Source organism: Aristolochia californica, unplaced genomic scaffold (genome assembly GCF_029961685.1).
Source record: "Aristolochia californica isolate CCGP_79_NKW_82.1479 unplaced genomic scaffold, dmAriCali1.0.hap1 SCAF_16, whole genome shotgun sequence".
Lineage (NCBI taxonomy): Eukaryota > Viridiplantae > Streptophyta > Magnoliopsida > Piperales > Aristolochiaceae > Aristolochia > Aristolochia californica.
Window position 1 is genome coordinate 18137545 of NW_027181837.1, and position 17487 is coordinate 18155031.

General features: G+C 36.5%; 1 protein-coding gene across 1 annotated transcript; it reads right to left on the reverse strand.

Annotated features, from left to right (window-relative positions):
• Positions 1–242: 242 nt before the first annotated feature.
• LOC137953948 (uncharacterized) lies at positions 243–4579 on the reverse strand. Its single transcript, XM_068801514.1, has 3 exons — positions 3866–4579; positions 1998–2166; positions 243–1897 (listed from the first exon to the last, which is right to left on the reverse strand). The coding sequence occupies exons 2-3, from the start codon at positions 2149–2151 to the stop codon at positions 531–533; spliced, it is 1521 nt and encodes a 506-aa protein (XP_068657615.1). The 5' UTR covers positions 2152–2166; positions 3866–4579; the 3' UTR covers positions 243–530.
• Between the last annotated feature and the right edge of the window lie 12908 nt (positions 4580–17487).

A 17487-nucleotide genomic window follows, 5' to 3' on the forward strand; every position in this document is an offset into this window, starting at 1 on the left:
AGACAAGAATATAAACTGAAACTAACAAAAACTTAAAGAATGATTTGTAGAGTTGATACATATAAGAGAATTTTACGTGAATAACTTTTTAAGGGCATAAACAAGTATCACTCGTAGCAAATTACTCCCTTCTGTGATGCTTCCTTTTCAACTCTTGAAACTGGATAAACTCTCGCCGACAGAACTTTCCCCGAAGACAAACAAGATTTTTGCCATTGAAGAATAGTAAAGATAAAAAGAAATGACCAAAAAAACAGCAGCATGTATCTCTCTCCTCTCTTCAATAACAGATTCACATGAGAGCATTTCTTAATACGCTCACTGATGGATACCTGACTGCTCTGTTTTTTTTTTTTTCTGGAAACTATGGATTTCTATTTTACAATGAAAAATGCAGGAAGTGCCAGACACATTCCCCCCGTCAATGTACAAAGGGAAACTGGACAACAATCCTACACATAAGATACTTGACAAAGAATATTTCAACACTAGTAGAGGATGATGATGCCTCAGGAGAGAAGTTCATGGCTTTACATGAAACCTGGCCCACTCCTTGTCTCATTGTTAGCGGCATTACAGTTCCAAGCTTCATCTCCGAATACCTCTTCAATCATGTTGTATGTAGGTAAGAAGTCGAAGTCTTTCTTCGAGCAGGTAAGGAATCCCATTTCCCAAACTTTATGGTCGCAGTGCTCCAAACCGAATCCGTGATCAACCTCATTATGGACGGCATTGTTCACATACTCAGTGTATGATTGCTTCCTGTCTACCTCACCACAACTCTCCTGTGTGGCTCCACCATCAAATGGGCCACAGGAGTCTGCCCCGTTATGCTGAGACTCATAGGATGTGCATGACTCGTCCTGGACATCATGGTCCTCTGGTCCATTTCTCGAAATATTATGGCCATTTGGAAACTCAGAAACAGTGTCTGAGGTCAATTTGTGACTGATTTGAGCCTTTAAACCATCATCCAACTGCCCATCATAGTAATCACCTGGACAACCATCATCGGTTTCATCGAAGCTACCATCTTGATCATATTCATCATCACGAGCATCTCCATTAAAAACTTCTTGATCGGCAGGAGACTCAACCCCAGAATCCTCTTCATCCTCCTCTGTCATGCCACACTCATCTCCATCCTCACTCCCCTGCCATTCATCATTGTCGCTATCTACATTCAGTGGAACCAGCCTATTTTGCCCGGCCCTTCTACGAAGCATGAACACGTTAAAATAATAACTGACAAGCTCCTTCATGGTTCTTGAAGGGAAGAAATTTGGGAGATGATCCCAAAAATTTTTGCCCATGGAAGCTGGATTGGAGAAGACAACTTCATGGAAAACCTGTTCTTCCTCTTCACTCCACTTATCTGCAACATCCTCTCCCATGTCATAGAATCCCAACTCCAAAAATATTTCCTCTCCAAGAGATCCCCTTAACTTTTCTCTGGCCTCCATCACATGCTGTCTTACACATTGCATAGAACCTTCATCAGGACAGCTGCACGCATCTCTACCACGGCCCACTTCTCTGTCAAAACCTCCTGAAGACAATATGTTGGCATCAGGGGATGAAAGAACACAGGTTCCCATGAGCTCCACCCACTTTTCATCAGTATCCACCCTTAGGGGGCCCCACTCAGGAACATCTGCTTGATGATCAGGTCCAACAGAGACCAGTTTCCGATGGGGATAATCAACAAACAATGTGTATATACCCTCTGGCCTTGAAAGTCGGTCAAGTTCCACAAACTCAGAGGAGCATGGCACCTGTAACAATGGTTCAGCTCTTGTTTCCTCCTCAGCATTGCAGGTGACCTGTGAGAAGCCGCAGATTCGACTGAAAGCCCTATTGGTCTCAATCTCTTTTCCACTAGAGTCAACAGAGAACTCTGTGACATTATTATTGGTCAGTAAAGAGAAAAGATGTCTTTTTCTTTCCCTTAGTTTACTGTACAATTTAATGCTAAGAATACATCAACCTTTTTGTACCTGAAGTATGAGTTTTCTCATGTATGTTGTTACAGGTAGAAATGTCTGCAAAAGGAGATAGATGACTGCTGCACTCAAGCTGCCTGGGGTGCTTGTATGAGAATTGAAATGATTCTTCATCACTAAAGGGACGCTTGTTTTGATTGAGTACCATGCTTGCTTCTCTAACCTGAAAGATCAACATATACAGCACTCCAAAGTAAGATCACCACAAGCCACATAATGCAATATTATTCAAGAAGCTAGGAGGTGGCAGATAAAAATAAAAGAGAACCAACACAGGAAGTCCACATTGACCGAATACCAAACTATGAGTCATCATGTTATAGAGATAAGTTTAGATACATACTTCTGATGGGATCCAACAAGAATCACTTAGGGGTGTAACACTACTAATGAATTTTATTTTATTTTTTTGAATTGCTACTAACGATATTTTGAAAATGGTTATATGCAGAAAGACAAATTCTCCATAAGACCACCACTCAATAGGCTAATGATTGAAATGTTCTCATGAAGAGAAATAAAAAGAGAATAATCACACAGCAGGACTCATGTGATGAAAAATCCTAATGAAGGCTATAAAGCCTAGGGTAAATTTCTCCAGACAATCAAATATCAAGCATTCTATTTTTCAATACACTAAAGGCAAATCACAACTTATATCGACCACTCTAAAACTATAATACAACTCTAGAATACATAAGTCCAGCAAACAATTTCAAACACAGGAACTGGAGAAAAGATAGAGAAAGGCATAGCTCACATAGAACCACTCGACAAGATGATGTTTGATTGAGAGTGCCTTCACACCCAAAGTAAGCATGCTTAACTAATTAAAACTGCAAGTCTTACTGGGTTTTCATTCTCGATAGCTAAAAATACACGATAAATTTTCTGACAAGCCCCATCCCTAGTATTTGCACTTCGTAATCTCAATAGCCAGGGGTAAAAACTAAGTATGCCTATCTGACCAACCCAATGACCTTGGAGTCTTTTTTATTAAAGAAAACGTGCTAATTTTTTTTTTTTAGTAAAAAACAAAGTAACTGGATGGATGTACAAACAGTATCCACATACCTAGGTGAGCTAAACTTGAATAAAGGGCACATGCATCACATTCTTTTCCAAATGATGACAGAGAACTATTCCCATTACAGTCATGTAAAGTGCAAAATATGAAATTGAACACAAGTCGCAGAGACATATGAATGTCTTCAACCGGCTGTTTGGTTCCTATAATGCAACAGCATTGTACATCAACCATATTCCAGATTAAATCAGGACCAACTAAAAAAGAAGTTGGAAAAATGAGCATCTGCTTTAAGGTATACCATCTACAATGTTGCTAATAATCAATTAAAAATTTTTATTTAGCTATTTATGACTGACAACTGAAAATGGTAGTCAAGTCCCTTTACGGTTAATCCAAAGTGCACATCCATGAATTACTAAACTACACATTAATTATAATGAAATACCAAGGGAAGGCTGGTCCCTCAGTGCGATTATCAATTTCGTGCTCCAAAAGAGAAACGGCCAATAAATGTAGAAAAAGCTATACTGCAATCATATAGTTACCATGCCCATTTTAGAGAACTTGATAAATCTCCATCATAAAAGTAATTACAAAAATAAACCGAATGAAACAGGAATTATGAAGAACCCCATAGGAACCTTCTAACGGCATCCGTACAAAAAGATATTACTGTTACGCAAATATAAGTCATGAAGAAGTCGTGCTCACAAATAAAATTGAACATAAAATTCTGAAGTCACATAACAATGGTGAATAAATAATTGAGCTCAAAACATCAAAACAAAAACCAAAGGGGGCGGGGGAAGAAGCAACAGGAACCAGTATTTACCTCGAACGAACAGCCCAATTAAAACTAATTAGAAGAGACTCGAAAAGATATCGAATCAAAATCCAACCACGCGAACCCCAAATTCGGGCCAAAGGAAGCGAATAGACAGATTACTGAAACGTGAGAACAGAATTTCCCACGGAACCTGGGATTCGCCCAAAGAAATTAAAAGAAATAACGAAAACCCCAAAGGTAAAATCACAACTCTAACCCTAGATCCCAGAATGAAACGGATCCACGAATTTACGACAGATCCGACTTATACCGGAAAGAAAAATAAAACAGTATAGAAGGATCGAACGATCGAAGAAATATTTACAAGTTTCGAACAACACGAACCGCAAAGACGAACCCGAATCCGGAAGATCGACGAAACACGGAAAAGAAAAGAGGGCAAAAAGATTAGATCAACAAGACAACCACCCTCACGAAAGGATCTGCAGATTCGAGAAGAAGAAATTGATAAAAAACAAGACCTCTACAAACCCTAACCCTAGGATCTCAAAAACGGAACGGCAGGAGATGAAGTAAAGATCAATAGATAGAGGAGAGGATCAACAATCGAAGAGTGCAACGAATCGAAGGTCAAAGCAAGGATCGAAAACGAATCGAGGCGGCGATCATGGAAATTGAATAACAAAGGTGAAATATATGAGGAAAAAGGGTAAAGCTAGGGTTCGCGTTTTTGTACACGATGGTTCGAGGATGAAACCCGATATCAATCCACCCTTTTCACACACACCCGGGGCCGCGTTTGCCTTCCTAAAAAAACACGTGCAAATGGCTCTCTTTAATCCCAGCCATCAGTACAGAGAAGAACACCGCACGGATGACATGCACGATCCATATAATCCAGCCGTTGAATGTCGAACGAAACCCGCATTTGATCGGGTAGCGGAAGAGGGCCCGCGACACTTGAAAAACGTGACGCCACATGTCTAGAAGGAATCTCTAATGCTTCTTACATTTAAAATCAATATTCCCCACTATTTTTCTTGATTACTGATTTCTAAAAATAAAATAAACGATTATATTATAGTTTCTTTCCTTTCTTTAGATGAGAACAAGTAAGCCCCGTTAGTGCCCCTAGTTGGAAATTTATATCCTAGGATATACATTGCCTATTAGTCAACTCTCAATGCATAACATTACATAATGAAAATGTAATTCTATTAGGTGTAGGTGCCTTTTTTTAGGAAAATAAATAGAAATTAATAATCAATCCCATACATTACCATACTTATCTGATAATTTTCAATAAAAAATTATAATATCGGTTGTCAAATACTTATTCCAAAAAGTTTCATTTGGTTTTCTTGCCCATCTTGGTTGGAAAATTTTACCTGAAAAATTATATGATTTTCCTGGTATGAATTTTCTACTAGAACAGTGTTCTTAAGAAACATGAGGCACTAATGATCCTTTAAAACGTATCTCTACTTGAAAAACATTTCCAATGTTTAGTGGAAAAGGCACTAATAAGGCCGTAAGGAGGAATGAGTTGAAGGGTTAAACTAAAAGATCGTTAAAGAACCTTTTTCATTATTATTAAACATAAAAAAGTCATCTATGAAGAAAAGCCCAATTTTCACGTTCATGTGTTTAAAAATATTAATTTATGTATAAAGTAGGGGTCCCCTTAGTTTTAGAAGTGGGGTATAATTTTAGAAAATTTAATTACATTACTAAATTAATAGGCTCATTTTGAGATTTTATCAATTAAAATGTGCATTTAATTGGTTTTTAACCAATTATATGTATTTAGGAAAATTAAAAACTGTTTTTTAAATTGAATTTTTTTTAAATGAATTTCATAAATATTATTTTTATACAAGCAACCATATACATAAAAAAATGGGATATAATCATTTTTCAATTTAAAACTTACAAAAATAATGTAGATAATATCGGTTAGAAATGTATATTAACAAAATATTTGAGGACATATATTTTTTGATGAAAACTTAGACTACAATGGACGAGAAGTTTTTTACCAAACATAGATCCGGACGATTGAATTTTTTAATTTTTTGATAAATTATTTTTGTTTAAGAGTTATAAAATAAAAAGAATAATAACCTCGGGTAGTTTAAATACTTGTTCTTTACTTCATTAGAGTTTTTCTCTTGGCCTTGGGTGTGTTCACAAAATTAATAGCAATTCAATGAGCAAAATCGGTTTCACAAGTACATGATCATACACAATCACTCAAGCCATAAAAAAACTCACAAAGTCTTATAATGGTTCACAATCATATTTAAAATTACTAATCTACTCTCACGGTCGTTGAACTTTGCAATTAAAACATTCACTAAGTTTGGGTTGCCAAATAACACTTAATAGTAAATTATCTCTCAAGTCAATTATAACGTTCCCCACGCAAAGACTTGTGTCACACAATTAACCAACTTTCAAATGCTCGCTCTCATTAGAATATATTAACAAACTAGGCTATCCAACCTAAACCGACAAAGGGATTTTTATTCCTAGAAGCACACATGGATTTATATTAGTAATTCACTAAGCATATTAGACCTAGACCCACAAATAAGATTTTCAACATTGCTTGCCTACACAAGGATTTACAACTCAACAATAGCAATAACAAGGCTTCTTAGCCTCTTTCGCTCAAGAATACAACAACTTAGATCCACAAAGGATGTTATAAAAGCTTCTCCATAGCCACATTGGCCACTCTCAATTCAATTGAAATGAGGGTGTTTTTGCCTTGCCAAGACTTGACCCAATTTGCAAAGGTTACTTGCATACACTTCGGCCTAATACAAATGCCTATCCAATATATAAATTTCATAATTCAAACACAATAATATAGATACACCAGATTTCAAAATATGAGCTCAAATCAATTTAGGTTGATTTTTGAAATAGGGAGAAATCATAAAGTAACTAGAATTAAAAATTGATATCGAAATACGAGCACACTAGTTAGGGATATGAGTCCTTGAGTTCATATTTGCTAGTTTAGATCATTCAAAAGCTTTCAAAGATTTTGGAAACAACCTCCCAATATAATGTTATGAAAAATGCCCTTCTATACATCAATAAATCAAAATGCTAGGATGTATTAAATGATTTCAAATTACGACAGTAAAGATTCTAGCAGGAGATATGCTAAGTAATAAAGATTTCAAAGCATAAACTTGAAAATATTTAGCTCTCTAACAACTAGTTTTTTGAAAACTCAAATCCAATATCCTAATCCATTAGAGTATTGACCGACTGTCCACTCCTTTCTTGATTTTGATGATTTTTTTTTTAATTGGGCTTGTAAATCTAGTATTTCATATATGTTTCCTTCAAAAGACACGAAATTCAAGGCCTAAAGAATTGATTCGACACAAACTTCTCAAACACCTCAAGCTCCATGGAATGTGAAAACACTCTTGAAGAAGCGCCCTTAGAAGAAAAGAAAAATTGAAGACAAAAGTTTAGGACTTATTGGGATAGGTCAAAAACCCAGTCTATGTAATTCATCGACATCCGGTAGTCAAATATTGTGTAATTCACTATTAAGACTTTATCTTTAATTTTATCTATCTAATGGACAAAAATTGACAAAACTCCTATCGATTAATTGAATTATTTGATAAGATCCTAATGGGTAATTCAATTGACTAGTGGATGTCTAGTAGTCAAAATAATGTGTAATTAACTATTTGGACTCCATCAATTAACTCAAATTACACATTGGACATGAATTACAAATAGACTATTATCAATTAATTGAGTTCTTCGATAAGAGTCCAATTAATCAATTCAATTAACTATTGGACTCCTATTAGTCAAGAAAAGAGAAAGATAATAATTCGATTGAGGGAGATAATGGGCTCCAATTCTTGCCATAACTCGCTCCTTGGTTTTTTTTTTTTTTTTTTCTGTTGGAAGGAGGAAGACGGACTTTACAGCAGAAGCTTCAACCGGTTCACATGGCGGGATTAATCCATGAAGAAGACCGTCACCTTGACGATACCTTAAACAGGACGACGCGATTTCCATCATGAATAAACAAAGAGAAGAGCACTTGTAATTCCTGATAAAAAGCTGAGAAACACAGACCTTTCATTCGACGAAAGATCGTCCCGGAAGCTTGAGCATGGTCACTGAGGAACTGACGCAGTGAGCGATTCGGAACGAACAAATCGATGGGTATTTATGATGATTCCATGAACATTTTGAATACCAAAACGTGAATTGACATTAGTCCAGAAAATTATATCTAAAAGTATTCTGAAACTGGTGAGCACTCTTGAAAGTCCTGTTAGCCATATAAGGTAGACGAAATTAACAATCTTCTGATTCCTGAAGATATTAGTTATTATTTCTACAACAATTTCCATTAAAGAACACATACAAGAGAACTCTTGAAAGTCCTTTTAACAATAAATGGAAGACAAAATCTCTATTTCTTGTGGTTTCTTCTAATAAGTACACTACCGCTCCTTTTATCTCCTCAGGAACTCAGAAGCCGCCAGCACCTGCCTCGCCTGTCATCGTCCCCGTTGATTTTCTCAAAAGCCCATCTTCTTCTCGGAGCGATTGAGGCCTTTGGTCCAGAAAATGTAATTATACCTCCACGGATCCGCCTTGGGAAACCGTAAAAAAGAAACAAAAGTATGACAAATCATTTCCCGGTGGTGTTCTCTTCCGTTTCGGAATCATCCTCGAAAATGGTATCCAGTTTCGGAAGATGGGAGATTTTTGTTGGCCAGATAATAAGGGCCGGCGCCACCTCAACCCATGGCCGTACATGTCTGGTTTCCTTCGCCGAGGTTGTCAGTAGGTAAGCACTTACTTTGGCCATTGGGGTTTGCGCTTTTCCTGCTCTTTGATGCTTGTGGGCGAGTTGATACAGAGGTGTTCGAGCTTGATGGTGAAAAGGGAACCACCTCGGAGAAACTTATAGATAACCAAGAGCGAAAGAAACGAAACAACTCGTTAGAACAGAACCGTATCAAGATGCGAACTTTTAATGTGGAAAAACGGCCAGAAGAGTCAAAATCTCTGGTTGAACAAGAGAATCAGGGTCGTCCGAGGTTGTAGCCAACGATTTTAATTTTTGAGTTCCAGAAAGTTCGAGGTAGTTACAGACTACATGCAATCGCTTAAGCTGTCCCGATTGTCGTGGGTCATGTGGGGTGGAGAAGAACATGAAGCTGAAGCTGGATTATGGATTCCATTGTGGAACTTCAATATGAAAAAGACTAAACTGTGTTACAGCTTTGGGGGTGACATTAGGTGATGGGACCATAAGAGAAAAAAAATCTAAAAAAAAAAGAGTAATGTCGAGTGGAACCTTTCAAGGGTTCTTGGGTGATGAATACCAATTGGAGGACATTTATGGCAAAACCAAGTAGCAGGTGATGAAGCCAAAAGTGAAAAAAATCTCAAAGTGAAAGAGTAATATTGAGTAAAACTTTTCAAGAGTTCTTGGGTGATAAATACCAATAAGAAGACAATTATGGCAAAGCTAAGTAGCAGGCGATGGAGCTAGAAGAGAACTCAAAAGAAAAGAGTAATATTTAGTGGAACTTTTCAAGGGTTCTTAGGTGATGAATACCAATAAAAGGATAATTATGGCAGAGCTAAGTAGCAGGCGATGGAGCCAGAAGAGAAAAATATCTCAAAAGAAAAAGAGTAATATTTAGTGAAACTTTTCAATAGTTCTTGGGTGATGAATACTAATAGGAGGACATAAGTAGTAGGCGATGGAGTCAGAAGAGAAAAAAATCTCAAAAGAAAAAGAGTAATATTTCGTGAAACTTTTCAAGGATTCTTGGGTGATGAATACCAATAGGAGAACAATTATGACAAAGCTAAGTAGTAGGCGATGGAGTCCGAAGAGAAAAATATCTCAAAAGAAAAGAGTAATATTTAGTGGAACTTTTTAAGGGTTCTTGGGTGATGAATACCAATAGGAGAATAATTATGACATAGCTAAGTAGTAGGCGATGGAACCAGAAGAGAAAAAAAATCTCAAAAAAAAAGTGTAATATTTAGTGAAACTTTTCAAGGGTTCTTGGGTGATGAATACCAATAGGAGGACAATAATGGCAGAGTTAAGTAGCAGGCGATGGAGCCAGAAGAGAACACAAAGGAAAAGAGTAATATTTAGTGGAACTTTTCAAGGGTTCTTGGGTGATGAATACCAATAGGAGGACATTTATGGCATAGGTAGCAAACGGTGGAGCTAGAAGAGAAAAAAAATCTCAAAAGAAAAGACTAATACTTAGTGGAACTTTTCAAGGGTTCTTGGGTGATGAATACCAATAAGAGGACAATTATGGCAGAGCTAAGTAGCAAGTGATGGAGCCAGAAGAGAAAAAAATCTCAAAAGAAAAGAGTAATATTTAGTGAAACTTTTCAATGGTTATTGGGTGATGAATACTAATAGGAGGACAATTATGGCAGAGCTAAGTAGCAAGCGATGGATTCAAAAGAGATAAAAATCTCAAAGAAAAGAGTAATATTTAGTAGAAGTTTTCAATGGTTCTTGGGTGATGAATACCAATAGGAGAACATCGACTATATAACATCCTTATATTAAATTTTTGGTATGTGCATATTTTTACTTTTACATTTGCTTTAATTTTAATTTGTGTATGCTCCTTCAACTATGAAAACCATTTTGCTCATCGAATTGCAATGGATATAGTGAATACATCTAATATTAAGAGAAAAACTAAAAAAGAGTAAAAAGTTAGCTTCAAAGTTAACAAACTTGGTATTATTAGGCCTCCCAAGAGCCAAAATTGCATATTGTTTTGTACCTAAACTGCTTAATTATACATTATCTCAAAGGTTTTGACTTCTGATTTGGGGGATTTATCTCAACTTTCAATTCTAGTTGGGTGGGTGACCCAAAAAATGATCGTTCATCAGTAGCTGTTATATCTATTATAGTTCCAATTTAATCTCATGCAAAGAATAGAGTTATGGCAACAACAATTGTAAGAACTAATATATGACTTTGGGTAGCTATAACATCATGTCAACTTTCATGCTCAATCTGTTTGCTATTGTGATCAATGCAATGCATTAGCTTTGACAGTCAATTCCATGCTTCATATTGTAAAATCTCTTTAGTAAAATGTCCAACCAAAGAATTTGTGAATCATGTTGTAGAACCTCTTCTACTTTATCAAGCACACACTATCATCTCTCGTTTTTTATTATTCAAGAATTTTTCTTCTGGTCATAAAGATTAAAAACACATATACTCTTCATTGAAATGCTCTTGAAATGCCTTCTCAAACATTACAGGGCAAGATATAATTTTTTTTAATTATAAAAAAATCACTGAAATTGAAACACACCGTTTCCATCATGTGTATATATATATATAATTTTCATAAAATGACAAAATAATGAAAGTTATTGGAGATACATTTTTTTATTTTTTATGTATGTTTGAATTGGGGGAAACTTGGGTTGAGATCTATTTGGAGTGGAGGGATAATGTGTTCAAACAATGAACAAATTTATCAAAACTCCAAAAAAACTAGTAATTTAGTATAAATACCTTGGATTATGGGACATGATTTGTAGAAATAGAAAAATGCTAAACAACCAGCTTATATAAGGAATTAGACACAATATTCATAATTTTATCCATATTTTCAATACAACCCACATATGCTTTTATCACATCAATAGAGACTACAATTCTCAAGTGATAGCTGTCATCCAAGTCACTAATGTATATATAAAAAAAAACACTAATATGGATTACAACTGGGATCAACAATGAGACCCACCAAGTTGTTGTTGTTATGTCGTGGCTTCACATATTTTTTGTATAACAAGTACTCGCGTAGTTATATGTGGTCCCACCTTGATTTGGCAACAAGTCTTCGTAACCTATTCCACCTTCTAGCAATTTTGTTTGTTTGTTTTGTACCAATCTTGGATAAGCTTTGGATTGACATGTAAACATAGGGTGACCACAGAACAAGTCCATCATACTATCACATGCTCCTACGTTGGCACAAGCCTACCCTTGAATCTTGATGCCTTCCTTCCTAAGAAGGACACTTGAGATGAAACAACACTACTGTATGTGACACAAAGCTAATACCAAGATGTGGAGTTTATGCAACAATATCCACACTCTTCCTCAACTATAACATTAACTGTCTCTTGTGTGGTCCTGACATTCCATCGTAATTAATAAGATTAAGTATGAAGGTACCGTGACATTTAACATGTACGGAACATGTAGAGCTTTGTTCATGTGATGTGATACCACATAATTTTCAAGGAATGGAGTTTCCTCCTCCCCTCACCAAACATGGAGGGGGTAGAAAAAAGAAAACCATGTAAATAGTATACAAGTATATAAATAATTTTTTTATTATTTTCTTGATAATATAATTGATATAATGGATTGTTAGAAACTTACAACCAATTATTTTAGATGTTTAAAATTTAATTATTTATTCTTTTTTATTCTCACCCTATCAACCTATCCCAATGAAAATCTATCATAAGGATGGGGATTTCCAAACCCAACCCACATAAGAGTCATGGGTCAAATTCATGGGTGAAAATAGTTCTTGAAAAACCCGACCCACACCCACCCGATGTAAGCTAAATCAAGAGGAGATTGTTATGCTTATTTGCAACTCTTAGATCTAATAAAAGAAAAACTATGAAATCTTTTTCTTCTGAACAAGTTCCGAAAATATTCTTCCGTGAGGAAAGAACAATTGCAGAAGAAGTGATAGGAATAGAGAGGACGATGGGAGTTGAATCGTCCCTTGCATTTTTATTTGAAAATAGTCTGTTTGGCGGGCCATGCCCTTGCCAAAAGATTAACCAAATGAGCTTTCTGAAGACTAGCAAGAAGCTATTGAGCTCCAAAAAGTGTTAATTGTCCTTTGCCTTCTACAACTTCCAATGGCGGCCATGGCTCGCTTCTACATTAATTAAAGAGAAGGATTAAACTGTGAAATTGAGCTATTCCTGAATCTCATTTAGATGTGAGCTATGTAGAAACAGAAGAATAAGAAGAATTTCTTGATATTTTACATTTATCAATACAGGTATTTTTAGGTTATAAAGAGATAAAATTTTACATGATAAACATTATCACTAAGAGAAGTTTATATTGCTTTAGAGTTACAATTTGAGACAGTCTCAAATTCTATCGGTCTCTATTATGCCCCCGCAAGATGGAGCTTTGAGTAGAAAGTCCAATCTTGGTCTTCAAGAAGAGGAAGCGTGTTCGTGGAAGCTTTTTGGTGAGAGCATCTGCTAACTGATAAGCAGAGCAAACATGAGTTACCTGTACCACTCTGAACTTGTTCTCAAATGAAGTGATAATCTAAAACTACATGTTTCATGCACGAGTGAAAGACTGGATTGGAGCATAGATTTGTAGCATCGATACTGTCACAATAGAGCACCAGTTGTTGCAGAAGAAAAGCACCAAGTTCAATGAGAAAAGAGTATATCCAACGGATCCCAGATGCAATGGTTGCAACATATCGATATTCCACCTCAGTAGAGGATCGAGACACAATCCGTTGCTTCTTATAACTCCAAGAGATAAGATTGTGACGTAACTAAACAATGTAGGCACTAATGGAAGTGAAATCATTTTTGTTTCCTGCCCAGTCAACATCAGAGAACGCATGAAGACACAAGGAAGATTGTTTATGTATTACGATACCATGATCCAGAGTCCCATAGAGATAGCGTAACAATCGCTTGACACCATCCTAGTGATCAGTAGTAGGGCAATGCATAAACTGGATAACTTATTCACCACATAAGCAATGTCAATGTGAGTAAGAGACAAGTATTTTAGACTCCTAACAACAGTCCGATATTCAAATGCATTAGAGAGTATCGTGTCAGACTGAAGTGTGAGTGTAGATGATGTGACAAGAGGTGTAGCTACAAGCTTTGCATTTATCATGCATGTGCGAGCAAGGAGATTAGAGATATACTGACATTGAGACAGAAGTAGTCCTTAAGAATGAGGAACAACTTCAATTTTGAGGAAGTAAATCAAGGAGCCAAGATCCTTGACTGGAAATCTTTGAGTAAGAAGATGGATAAATGTTGTCATAGTTTGATCATTGTCTCTTGTAATAATGATGTCATCCACATAGACTTGAATATATAACACAATTGTACTTATATGAGAAATCAATAGAAAGGAGTATGCATGAAAGTTGGTGAAGCCAGAGGTGATGAAAAACTGACGCAACTCATGATACCAAACACGAGGAGTTTGCTTGAGACCGTAGATGGCCTTGCGAAGTTTGTAAACATGATGGGGATGATCACGATCAATGAAGCCCGGTGGTTGTGCCATAAAGACATCCTCAGATAGTGTACCTTGAAGAAAAACATTATTAACATCAAGTTGTCGAAGCGACCAACCACGATTTACTGTAAGGCTAAGAATAATGCAAATAGTGGTAGACTTGACAATAGAACTAAAGTTTTCATGATAATCAACCCCAAGACGTTGGTGAAACCCTTTGGCAACTAAATGAGCCTTGTAATTGTTAATAAAGTCATATGAGAGATATTTAATACGAAAAATCTATTTACAACCAACCAGATTTTGTGGTATATCCAAGGGAACAAGTTCTCGTGTCTTATTCCGATCAAGAGCATCATACTCATCTTACATAGTCTAATGCCATTTGGGATTGGTGAGAGTTTGAGTTACGATTATTGGTTTATGATTGACAAATGTAAGAAGTTGGGCCGTGAGTTTAATTTATCTCAAATTCTATCGATTTTATCTTTTTATCTCTATCCTGCTTTTAAGGGAAAATTCTTACCCTGTCGGCTGTAAGATCGCTAAAGTTTTGTAATGGGTGACGATTCAATGACTCTCCGAGGCTCCATCTCCATCTCCATCGTATAGTTTCACGTTTCTAGGGGAAAATTGGACAGCCACTCACTAACCAGAGGCTCCCGAAACGGAATCTTGGAAAGATATCCGTTCCAGCCAGAGACAGCCACGTCTCCGCTTTCTCTTTCCCCCATCGTTCTCAGTGTTTTTGGCTTTAAAGAAACGCCATTTCCAGCGTTTAGTATGGAAAGTGTTAGACGGCCGTATTGTTGGACGTTTCTAAACCAACTCAAGGAGACGCCAGACACCGACATGAAGGGGCTTGCCTATATAAATCCTCCCCTCATCAATTGGTTTTCAGCAAAAGCTAATCCCTCTCTGCTGTTTCTCCTCCGTCACTCTTCTTCTTCTCCTCTTAGGTCCTTGAAGACAGAAAAATGGCAGCTTCTTACCTTTCCAGGTTTGTTTCTGAGGCTGCTCCACCGCAGATTGTCAGTGTTATGAGACGCAGGGTCTCAAAAATACTAGAAACGATAGCGGAGGAAGATAGAACGGAAGCCTCTGAATATGCGGCTTCCTCGAAAAACTCTGCGTCCGCTTCTTACTACCGAAGGAAAGAAATGGAGGGATCTCTCGCGGTTCTTCGCCAAAAATGGAGCTGTGCCCAGCAATAGAGAAATTTTGATCTGGCTTGGCGACTGTAGCAGGCTCTGTAATATTTTCAGAGAAGAGTCAGCTCATGAGTCTGCAGAGATGAGTCAGCTCATGAGTCCAGTCAGTGTCCACCTGCTAAACAGGGTTCTGTTTCCTTTTCTTCCTCTTGGACTTGATTCATGGGTTCATGGGAATTGTACACTTAAACTCCAAGGTCCTATATCTAAGACCAACCTTGTTCTCCTTTTCCTTCTTTTACCCTTTGTTTTTTATAATCGGTGAGCTTCATCAAGATTTTATATCAAAGCTCAATATGTGGCGAATTTGAATTATGAAACCAATAAATAATTATATTGGATAAGGTTCGAGTAATTAATATATTATAGTTTCGTTAATAAGTGTTTTTTAGACTTGGACCTACATCTAGTTGGAATTTCGCCACCCACACCGGTCCTAAGTGAACGCATCTTGAACTTGGACTTTATGTATAGACGTTACATACGTTGAGAATACTGAACAACCTAAGTATTAATCCTGCATATGAGTTCCATCGAGGTAGCACATTATTACTATGTGTAGGTATCGTGTATTGTGAGTGCCTCTTAGAGAACAAGCACTAATTCTCTATTAGACAGCGGCCCCATAATCTAACTCACATCTCTATACCGTGCTATAATAGCCTCAATATCATTAAGGTAATACACTAACCTCATATTTAGTGCAGTCATGCACCTACTTCATAGAGATTAGACACGAATAAAATTCACTTTAATTTGGTGCTCCTACGAATCACTCATTCAACTCGTTTTTCCCATTGAATCTTCGTCTTGGGATTTTTAGTCAGATAGGTTGGGTTGATGCGGCCCCATAGTCACACTCACATCTCTATACCCTGCTATAATAGTCTCAATATCATTAAGTTAATACACTAACCTCATATTTAGTGCAGTTAAACACTTACTTCATAGAGACTAGACATGAATAAAATTCACTTTAATTTGGTGCTCCTACAAATCACTCATTCAACTCGTTTTTCCCATTGAATCTTCGTCTTGGGATTTCTAGTCAGATAGGTTGGGATGATGCGGCCCCATAGTCACACTCACATCTCTATACCCTGCTATAATAGCCTCAATATCATTAAATTAGTACACTAACCTCATACTCAGTGTAGTTAAACACCTACTTCATAGGGACTAGACATGAATAAAATTCACTTTAATTTGGTGCTCCTACGAATCACTCATTCAACTCGTTTTTCCCATTGAACCTTCATCTTGGGATTTCTAGTTAGATAAGTTGGGTTGACACTCACAGTGACTTAAGTAATAGGCTTTAATCTCATCCTCCTCGAAGCATATTTACTTGTCGTCTCAACAACCCCTTAGTGAGGTGATCTGCCAAATTTTCCACTGATTTAATATAACTCAAGGTCATAACTTAAGTGGATGTGAGCTTCATCGAGATTTTATATCAAAGCTCAATATGCCTAAGCGAATTTGAATTATGATATTTATTTTTAATTTTCATAATAATCACATAATTATCATAATTAATTAAGATAATTAGAATTAGCTTATCTATCATGGGAATGTTTGATAATAGACCTCTATGCCACTCAACTTTTCCACTAACTAGCTCGAAGGCTATCATCTCAACCTCCATAGTAGATCTGGTAATTAAGGTATGCTTGAAAGATTTTCAAAACAACAACTCCACCGTATAGTGTAAAATACAGAACCACAAGTGGTTTTAGTGTTATCAGAATCAGAAATCCAATTAGCATCATTGTACCCTTCTAATATAGTAGAAAAACCAGAATAGTGTATTTTATAATTAACAATATCTTTCAAATATTTAAGAAATCGTTCAATAGCATCCCAGTCTAATGATTTTATATCACTGTAATCTTTTTCCAACTTCTAAACAAATCTTTCATAATAGGAAACACAACCAGATAATGCTTACAGATTATATAAACAACCAACCTTTCGTAATCTGACAGAATACATTCACACCTGCTACAAGGGACACATGAAGCTTAGAATCTGGCTAATTCTACAGTGGAACTGATGCATTCCAGGTGCAAACTTGGGTCAAAACCTTGTGTCCTCCAGCAGCTTCATCAAAGCTC

Bases quoted from the DNA above. Each gene is read 5' to 3' on its own strand.
- LOC137953948 (XM_068801514.1), bottom strand. From the start codon at position 2,151: ATGGTACTCAATCAAAACAAGCGTCCCTTTAGTGATGAAGAATCATTT. The intron at 1,898-1,997 runs GTACAAAAAGGT...ATAATGTCACAG, and splicing joins TGAGAAAACTCATACTTCAG to AGTTCTCTGTTGACTCTAGT.